This window comes from Nicotiana sylvestris, chromosome 8, assembly GCF_000393655.2.
Source record: "Nicotiana sylvestris chromosome 8, ASM39365v2, whole genome shotgun sequence".
Lineage (NCBI taxonomy): Eukaryota > Viridiplantae > Streptophyta > Magnoliopsida > Solanales > Solanaceae > Nicotiana > Nicotiana sylvestris.
In genome coordinates, this window is record NC_091064.1 from 140,661,234 (window position 1) to 140,670,611 (window position 9,378).

A 9,378-nucleotide genomic window follows, 5' to 3' on the forward strand; every position below is an offset into this window, starting at 1 on the left:
TTGTCGGGTTGCGAGATTTGGTTTAAAAGCCTACTTGGAATGTTTAACAGATTGTTATGCTATTGTAGCTTAGAAAACTCTTCATGCTCTCATTTTATATATATAACTCACAAACCCTCGTAGTTTGTTCTAGGCGCGGATAACTTATCGTCGTGATTGTAGACATGTTCGCATGACATAATTATGATTTTAAAAACAGAATCGGAGTATGCGTTCGTGCAACTTTGACTACACTTTCTTAATAATAATAAAGTGTTATTAATAGTGGACACATTTGCGTGACATGATTTTTGACGCGCCAAACAAATGGGTACACGTACGCGTGACCTGTTTTAAGATAGAGGCAAATGCATATAGGTTCTAAAATGAGTAATTAGACAATTTGATTAAGCCAAGTATGGTCAAAGCGACCGTGCTAAAACCACGGAACTAGGGAATGCCTAACACCTTCTCTCAGGTTAACAGAATTCCTTACCCGGATTTCTGTGTTCGCAAACCATAAATAAGAGTCAACTTTCCTCGATTCGGGATTTTAAACCGGTGACTTGGTAAACTATAAATCATCCCAAGTGGCGACTCTGAATTTAATATAAATAATCCTATTTCGATTGTCACTTAAATTGGAAAAAACTCTCTTATACCCCCTTCCGGGGTGGTAAAAGGAGGTGTGACAGGCATGAACGATCACCTTGGCACCCATGAGATATGGCCTAAACTTCTCCATTACGAACACAATAGCCAACAACTCTTTTTCCATCACTGTGTAATTCACTTGAGCATCATTTATTGTTTTGCTTGCATAATACACCGGGTGAAACATCTTATTCACTCTTTGACCCAAGACCGCTCCTACCGCAACATCGCTTGCATCACACATGAGCTCAAAAGGTAAGCTCCAATTTGGTGCGGTGATAATGACAGTGGTCGTCAATTTGTGCTTGAGGAGTTCAAAAGCTTTCATACATTCTTCATTGAACACGAACGTGGCATCTTTTTCCAATAACTTGCACAAGGGATTCACTATCTTAGAAAAGTCTTTAATGAATCTTCGATAGAACCCCGCATGCCCAAGAAAACTTCTAACCCCCTTGACTGAGGTAGGAGGAGGAAGCTATGAGATCACTTCAATTTTAGCATTGTCCACCTCTATGTCGTGCTTTGATATCTTATGGCCGAGGACAATGCCCTCCTCGACCATAAAGTGGCATTTCTCCCAGTTAAGCACAAGATTGGTCTCTTCACACCGGGCCAATACCTTGTCAACGTTCTTCAAACATTCATCAAATGAGTCACCCACAACATTGAAGTCGTCCATGAACACCTCCAAAATGTCCTCCACCATGTAGGTAAATATGGCCATCATACACCGCTGGAATGTAGCCGGTGTTTTACACAACCCAAATGATATTCTAGAAAAGGCAAAGGTACCACATGAACACGTGAAGGTGGTTTTCTCCTGTTCTTCTGGAGCAATCAAAATCTGGTTGTACCTACAATACCCATCCAAGAAGCAGTAGAAGGCACGCCTAGCAAGTCTATCTAGCATCTGGTCAAGAAAAGGCAATGGAAAGTGATCCTTGCGGGTCACTTTATTCAGCTTGTGGTAGTCCATACACACCCTCCATCTGGTGACAGTCCTGGTAGGAATCAACTCATTTTGCGCATTGGTAACCACGTTCATACCACCCTTCTTGAGCACACATTGCACCGGTGAAGTCCAAGAACTATCTGAGATGGGGTACACAACCCCTTCATCCAACCACTTGATCACCTCCTTTTTCACAACTTCTTGCATAGCCTCTTTCAACCTCCTCTGATGTTCCACAAAGGTCTTGGCATCTTCCTCAAGAATAATCTTGCGCATGCAAAAGGCGGGGCTTATCCTCGGAATATCAGCTAAAGTCTATCCAATTGCCTGTTTCCATTTTTGGAGCACTGCCAGTGTGGCATCTACCTGCATGTTAGTAAGACAGGAGGAAAGAATAACTGGAAAAGTTGAACTAGGGCCTAAGAATTCATACCTGAGGTGTGGAGGCAACGGCTTTAGCTCCAACACGGGAGGTTCCTCGATTGAGGGCTTTATTGGTGGAGTCTTCCTATTCTCAAGATCCAAAGAGAGCTTCCAAGGCTCATAAGAGTAAGAACCCATTCCATGTAAAGCATTGACACACTCCACCCAGCCTTCATCCTCATTTACATCAAGATTCAACAATACCGCCTCTAGAGGGTCATCCACATTGATCATTGCACTAGTATCATCAACTATCATTGCCGTGACAAGATCCACAAAAGAGCACACTTCAGTACTGTTGGGCTGCTTCATTGACTTGCACATATGAAAGACCACTTTTTCATCACCCACCCGGAAGGTGAGTTCCCCTGCTTCTACATCAACTAAGGCCTTCCCATTTGAAAGGAAAGGTATTCCCAAAATGATCGGAAGCTCATAATCTACCTCACAATCTAAGATCACAAAATCAGCGGGCAAAATGAACTTGTCTACCCGAACAAGAACATCATCTACAATACCAAGCGGCCTCTTCATAGTTCTATCTGCCATTTGCAACCTCATTGAAGTAGCCCTCGATTGCCCAATACCCAAAGTTTTGAACACGGAGTAAAGCATCAAATTGATACTTGCACCCAAATCGCATAGAGCTTTTGCAAATTTTGCACTCCCAATGGTGCAAGGAATGGTGAAAGCACCGGGATCTTCTAGCTTAGGAGCCATCGAGTGCACTATTGCACTAACTTGGTGGGTCATCTTGATGGTCTCACAATCTATGGATCTTTTATTTGTCACCAAGTCTTTCATGAACTTGGAATAACTCGACATTTGTTCTAGAGCTTCCACCAAAGGAACATTGATTGATAAGCTCTTCATCATGTCAATAAATTTTCTAAATTGGTTCTCATTCTTTTGCTTCACAAGCCTTTGAGGGTAAGGTGGAGGAGGCCTTGGCAAGGGAGCCTTAGCCTTTGGCACTACCGTTTCCGGCATATCTATTACGTGTTCCCTAGACCGGTTCACATCATCTTGGGTCTCCACCTCATCATCATGAACATCAATCCTCACTTCCGCATTCACATTCTCTTCTCTCACTTGTTCATCAACTAAAGGAACATCTTCATCTTGCACTTGAATCTCATCACTCATAATTTCCTTTTTCTTGGAGGTATTCACATCACCACCTCGACCACTTCTAGTAATCACCTCCATAGCATGCCCGATGATGTTCCCACCCTTCGGGTTTACTACCGTATTACTAGGTAGAGCCCTCTTAAGGCGAGTATTCAAAGACTGTTAAATCTGGCCAAGTTGAACCTCCAAATTCCGGATTGAAGTATTGTAGGATGCCAACTGCGCATTAGAGTCGGCATTCTTTTTCATCATCTGTTCAAACATCATCTCGATCCTTCCCATCTCATTGTTTGACGAGCTAGGACCTTGGGATGAAAATGGAGGTGGGTTGTTTGGTTGTTGATACATCGGAGGCCTTTGAAAGCCTTGCCCCCGATTCCCTTGGTTGCCATTGTTCCAACCCCCTTGGTTATTGTTTCCTCCCCAATTGTTGTTGTTGCCACTCCAGTTACCCTGATTGTTCTGGTTACCCCAATTTTGATTGTTGTTCCCCCAGTTCCTATTGCCTTGTTGGTTTTGATTTCCCCAATTTCCTTGGGATCTCCATTGTTGTTGTTGGTTAGGAGCATTGTCCCTTTGTTCTTGATAATTGTTCACGTAATGCACTTCTTCATTTTGCTCATTATTTCCCTTATCTTGATTGAAACCACCACTACCTTGGTCATATTGATCCGGACTACCTTGACCTTGTTGACCTCTTTGTCTTCTCTTGTTGACCAACATATTGACACCTTCCATAGCATTTACTTGTCTAGGAGCCTGAACTTGTTGAAATTGAGACTTTGCCAACTGGTTCATTGTTGTAGTTAACTCTGCTATTGCCTGGCCATGATCATGGAGCTCTTTGTGCAAGTGAATGATAGTGGGGTCACCCTGAGGCACATTGGCTCGACTTTTCCAAGCTGAGGAAGTATCTGCCATCTCATCCAATATCTCACACGCCTCATTGTAAGGTGTGTTCATAAAATTTCCCCCTGCTAGCTTGTTTACTACACACTGATTTGTTGTGTTAATGCCACAGTAGAATGTCTGCTGAATAATTGCCTCGGTCATGTCATTGTTCGAACATTCTTTCATCATTGTCCGATATCTCTCCCAAATCTCATGAAGTGGTTCATTAGGTTCCTGCTTGAAGGCCAAAATTTCATCTCTCAAAGTTGCCATATGCCCTGGCGAGAAAAACTTTGCTATAAACATGTCCGCCAACTCATCCCACGTAGTGATGGAATGGTTGGGAAGCCTTTCGATCTAGTCAAAAGCTTTCCCTCTAAGTGATAAAGGGAATAGTCTAAACAGAAGTGCATCCTCTGACACATTTATTTGCTTGCTCCCCCAACAGGTATCCACAAAGCCCTTAAGATGTTTGTAATCATTATGATGGGGAGCACCTGTGAAATACCCTCGCTGCTCCAACAAAGTCAATATCACATTTGTAAAATTGGAAATTTCCCGCCCGGATCCGAGGTGGGACAATTGCACTAGCATATCCTTGGTTTGGAAGCACCCGAGGAGCCACTCTTGGAGGTGGCGGGGGAGGGTCTGGAACATTATCATTGGCCTGGCGGCCTCTCTTTTGAGCTTGAAGCAATATAGGTACCTCATCATCAATATTGTCATCTACCTCCTCCCCCGGCATAACATTTCCAAGAGGATCATTGTTATTGTTCACCGCCATTTGGTACCTGAATTGGTGACATACAAGTTAGTATCACAGAAGGAAAGAAAAACAAGACACAAAACTATTTAGATAGATAGCCAAAACCGCTTAGCTCCCCAACAACGGTGCCAAAAAGTAATCGGGTCCAACCCTACACCACTACAGAGTGGCAAGAGTGGTCAATGCAGCTTTTACCCGAGAGGCTCGAGATCAAATCCGCAGGGAGCTAGAATGTTTGGGAATTGGGTTCCTATCTACACTAATAACGTGCAAAGTAATTTTTTTACACTTTTAAACACGCGTTGATGGTTCACTAATCTAGATTATCAGTAATGATGCTAAAATTAAGCTAAGTATGATATCTTTTTGTGAGATTTTCTTAATTTATGGAAAGGCACTAGGGAAGTGACTTCCCCCTAGGTGAATACTTGACGGGTTCTAAAGCCTAAGGCAAAGTTGTTATGTTTGGGATTGCGATATAGCCAATGCACGAAACTACTCACTCTATATCTTTCGGTAGCTTGAGTGACTTTGCCCTAATTGGCTTTCTCAAGACCAATTGTGTGTCAAAATTGTGCAAGCAATATAGACTCAAGTCGGATATTACTATCTCTAGGTTTAACCCTTTAATTGGGGCTATCAATCTCTTGAATATGCCCCAATTCCTTGTTGACTTGATTTTCCTAGACTTAAGATCTCTTTTTCAAGAAGATCCCAAGTCAAAAAGGCACAAATTAGTTTTTGCAACCACTAATTCAACATGGAAAACACAAAACAGGCCAAATATCAATCACCCATAAGCATCTAAGCCCTAAAACAAGAGTGTACACGGTGAAATCAGAGAACTTGATTTCTCGCTCTCAAGCAGTTTCGCAAGAAGTGCTTCAAGACCCCGAGGACAGGAAGCCACGGCCGAGTTCCTGATCCCAGGGCTCGTCGAGGCCTAACTTAGAGAAAACGGAGATCGAAGCCAGAACAGAAGGGGGAAGATCCCAAGGCACATGGCTAAGTCTGACAGGGCCGGCCTATCCAGAGCCTATGCTGAGGCGTCACGTCAAGCCATCTCATCTCCATACTTTGTAATTAATCTCCACGTACTTGTAGCCTAGTTCCCCTCCTATATAAAGGGGACTCACACTACCTTGTAACGGACTGATGTTGCTCTATTTCTCCACAAGTGCAATAATATATCTCTCTCTCTCTTTACTTTCTAACTTGTTCGTTCTCACTGGCCCGAGGTTACCTTGATATCCATCGTTTCCTTACTTGTTCTTCATCATATAACTCAATATTGGCCATAAAGAGCCTTGGTTAATTATATCTTCAACTGTTATCCCGTCCCCGACTATCCCCGATAGCTTGAATTCGACCCTGACGTTGACCCCGAGGTCCCCCATCGACCAGACCTATATCTGGGCAGCAGGTCCGATTTCTATCTCGTTTTAGCTTGCATTTCATCTTTAAACTCCTTATTATCAGCATCTACTGCTCTAACAACTAGCTCGGGAATAGATCACATATTTTTAAAATCCCATCTACAAATTTAATTGTTGTTATCATTTTCACGGTAAATAGTTTGGCGCCCACTGTGGGGCTAAAAATAATAGTGATATTTTCATGCTAGTTTCATTGCACAAACGCACATTTTCTTTCACACTTTTTCTTGTCCAAGATCCTTTGATTTCATATCAAAATGTTTGGCTCGGTAAACGGAGTTGAGAACAACAACCTCGAAAATCACGGGGAAAATGGCGTGGTTGTCCCGGCCGTCGGAGCACCACTACAGAATCCCGATAATGCGCCCAGACCGATTCTAGATGACATGGACTCACAGGATGCACAACAATTTGATGAAACTTCTCACACTAACAGGAGCATACAACACAGCGACCAAAAGGAAGCTCAAAAAACCCCGGCCCGGGAAGAACAGGAAGTTAGTCTTCATGTTATTTTTGAAATGTTGCAGGCACAGTAGTTGGCTATCGCTCAGTTGCAGAGCCATTCGGGGATCCCCAGCACAGTAGCACCGGAAATAACTCCATGCGCCGAATGAGTACCCGAAAGATCAACCAACAACGGGTCAGTGACTGACCCCGCCATAGTGAAGATGCTTGAGGACCTCACCAAAAGGATCGAATCAGGTGAGAAAATGATTGCAGCCAACGATAAAAAGGTCGAGACCTACAACCCTAGGGTGGATCAGATCCCGAGAGCACCCCCGATCCTAAAAGGTTTGGATTCGAAGAAGTTCATACAGAGGCCATTCCCCGAGGAAGCAGCCCCAAAGCCCATTCCTAAAAAGTTCAGAACGCCGGAACTCCCTAGGTGCAACAGGGCCTCGGATCCTGATGAGTTCACCACTGCTTACACATGCGCGGAAAAAGGCAGTGACCTTCAAAATGATGAGTTCGAGTCCATCCCATCGAAGAAGTTCAGGGAAGCACTCTCGAAAGAATCCATGATGTGGCGCTGCAGCCTAGCACCTGACCTCACAAACTCGCTTATCATATTAGTAGATCCCGCCGCAGGAGTACACACCGATGCCATCGAAGTAGTAACGGAAGAGCCCGACACACCTGGGGACAAACAAAGAGAGAGTGAAACACCACAGAAAGTCACATCTCATTCCCTGATAGGACGAATGAGGTCGCTCCCGGTCTCCGATGACTGGACAACCCAAGCCTTTGCCCGAAGTTTAAGTGAAGCATGTCTGACGACTCCAGGTCTTTTCAAATGACGCTTAGTCAGACATTTAGCTGAGACCTGACTGAATGCCCATACTCGGCACCGTCCACGAATCAGGGCCATGGACACCCATTCAGGAGCCTCTACGAACCCAGTATACCCAAGCAGACTCCTAGCAAAGAAACTAACGCCCAACAGATGGAGGTACCATCTATGCGCCGTGAATGGGAGGAACACCACAAGATGCAACCTACCTCGCAATGGTAGGGAAACAGTTCGAGGACAACGTCCTCGAGGAACCTTTAGTGGAACCGGATCTGACGAGGCACAATCGGCAAAGGAACCCCGCCCAGCGGAGTACGATTTCGACATTGCCATGCCAAACATCGTGATCACCATAAGCGAAACCAGGGACGCTGAATGACTTAGACCTATTCAACCAAGACCCCTTCAAAAGAACCACAACCCGGCGCGGGAACCACAGGGCGCGCGCGGCCACGGGATCAAAAATAACCACCAGCTCAGAAGGGCGATAGCCGTGCTGCTCAGTAAAAATCGCCGCCGAGTACCATCGAGCGGTCAGCCTCGAGTCCAGCCCCAGGGGAGGAAGGAAACCGGGAAGGATGAAGCGAACGAGCCACGACGTAGTACCACGACAGTGAAGGAGCGGCGACACCCTTCAAGGACTCATAAAATGGGAAGTGAAAATGTTCGCCATTAGGGAAAAACGGGTCCAGGGAAATATTCCGAAGAACACCCTTATATCCAGGGAAAAAGGCACTGAGACTCCGCCTCGGCATCACATTGACGCATTGGTAACCCTCTCCCTCATTAGATCTATTTTGAATAAAACATGTGTTCATGAATTCAGGTAGTTCGATCACGTACAACAACGATGTAGGACAAAAGTCAATAAGGCAGTCCGGGCTAACGGACCAAATCACTCTTGCATCCCGAATCCCTAGCAAATTCAAAATGATGAATCGCCACAAAGACCATTCTCTTGATATAGCCCATCTAAGCTCGGTCCAGGACGTCGAGTTCTGTACCATCGGAGAAGGTGCAAAGCACGGACGTCTTATTCAGAGGACCGCCAGCACACCACCCGGAGACAGCGTCGGCCCCGTTTCGCCAAAAGCATGAAACCCCTCGCAAAGGGCAGAACTAAAATAAGTCGACAGAGAGCAATACGCAACAAGAGAAAATTCTTCACCATATGGCGCATTGCCGGCATCAATGGCCCCACCCTCAGAAGGATCAAAGGGTTAGCAAACCACATCTTCGACCAAACCTAATAAGACACAGTGGATGGTTGTATCAGGGCTCACACCTCGAAAGGGTAGAAACGTACCGAATCTCAAAACGTCGCCTACGCATCCCGCGGTAAGGAAGAACTGCTTTAATCCCTTGTTATTCTTTCACTAACCTATATGCAGACAGTTGGCCAGGACATTCGGAGGTTCTAACTCTACCCGGAGATCCATAGGCCTTGAAAAAGGGTCCGCCATGCTCTTTCCCCTCAATCGGGCTTTCGCCCCGAAGAGGGCCTCGTCAGCAAGATTATTAGCGGAGCAACGTACCCCCCAGAGAAGGATCCGATAATGTCGCAGTCCTTCTTCTACAGTCCAACGACAAGCGATGATCTTCTTCTAAAGGCACCGTCCCCTCGGGAGGATAGGAAAATGACGAACTATGACCCAATCGGGAATTATGTACTGGATCGAATGGTCCGAGGAGCCGCGCCCACGCGGGCGGAGCTCACGATAATGAAACAATGTATGATTACACCAAGCAATAAAAGGACATCTTTTCAGCATCTTATTCTCCAAACAAGGGAATCTCGAGTATACTCCCGTCGGGGACCACTCCACAAAATGCATCCCGAAATACTCGG

At 45.2% G+C, this 9,378-nt stretch overlaps 1 protein-coding gene across 1 annotated transcript; it reads right to left on the reverse strand.

Annotated features, from left to right (window-relative positions):
* Positions 1-1,903: 1,903 nt before the first annotated feature.
* Positions 1,904-3,220, reverse strand: LOC138875758 (uncharacterized). The gene is made up of 3 exons (XM_070154622.1): positions 2,363-3,220; positions 2,022-2,096; positions 1,904-1,954 (listed from the first exon to the last, which is right to left on the reverse strand). The coding sequence occupies exons 1-3, from the start codon at positions 3,218-3,220 to the stop codon at positions 1,904-1,906; spliced, it is 984 nt and encodes a 327-aa protein (XP_070010723.1).
* Positions 3,221-9,378: the final 6,158 nt, after the last annotated feature.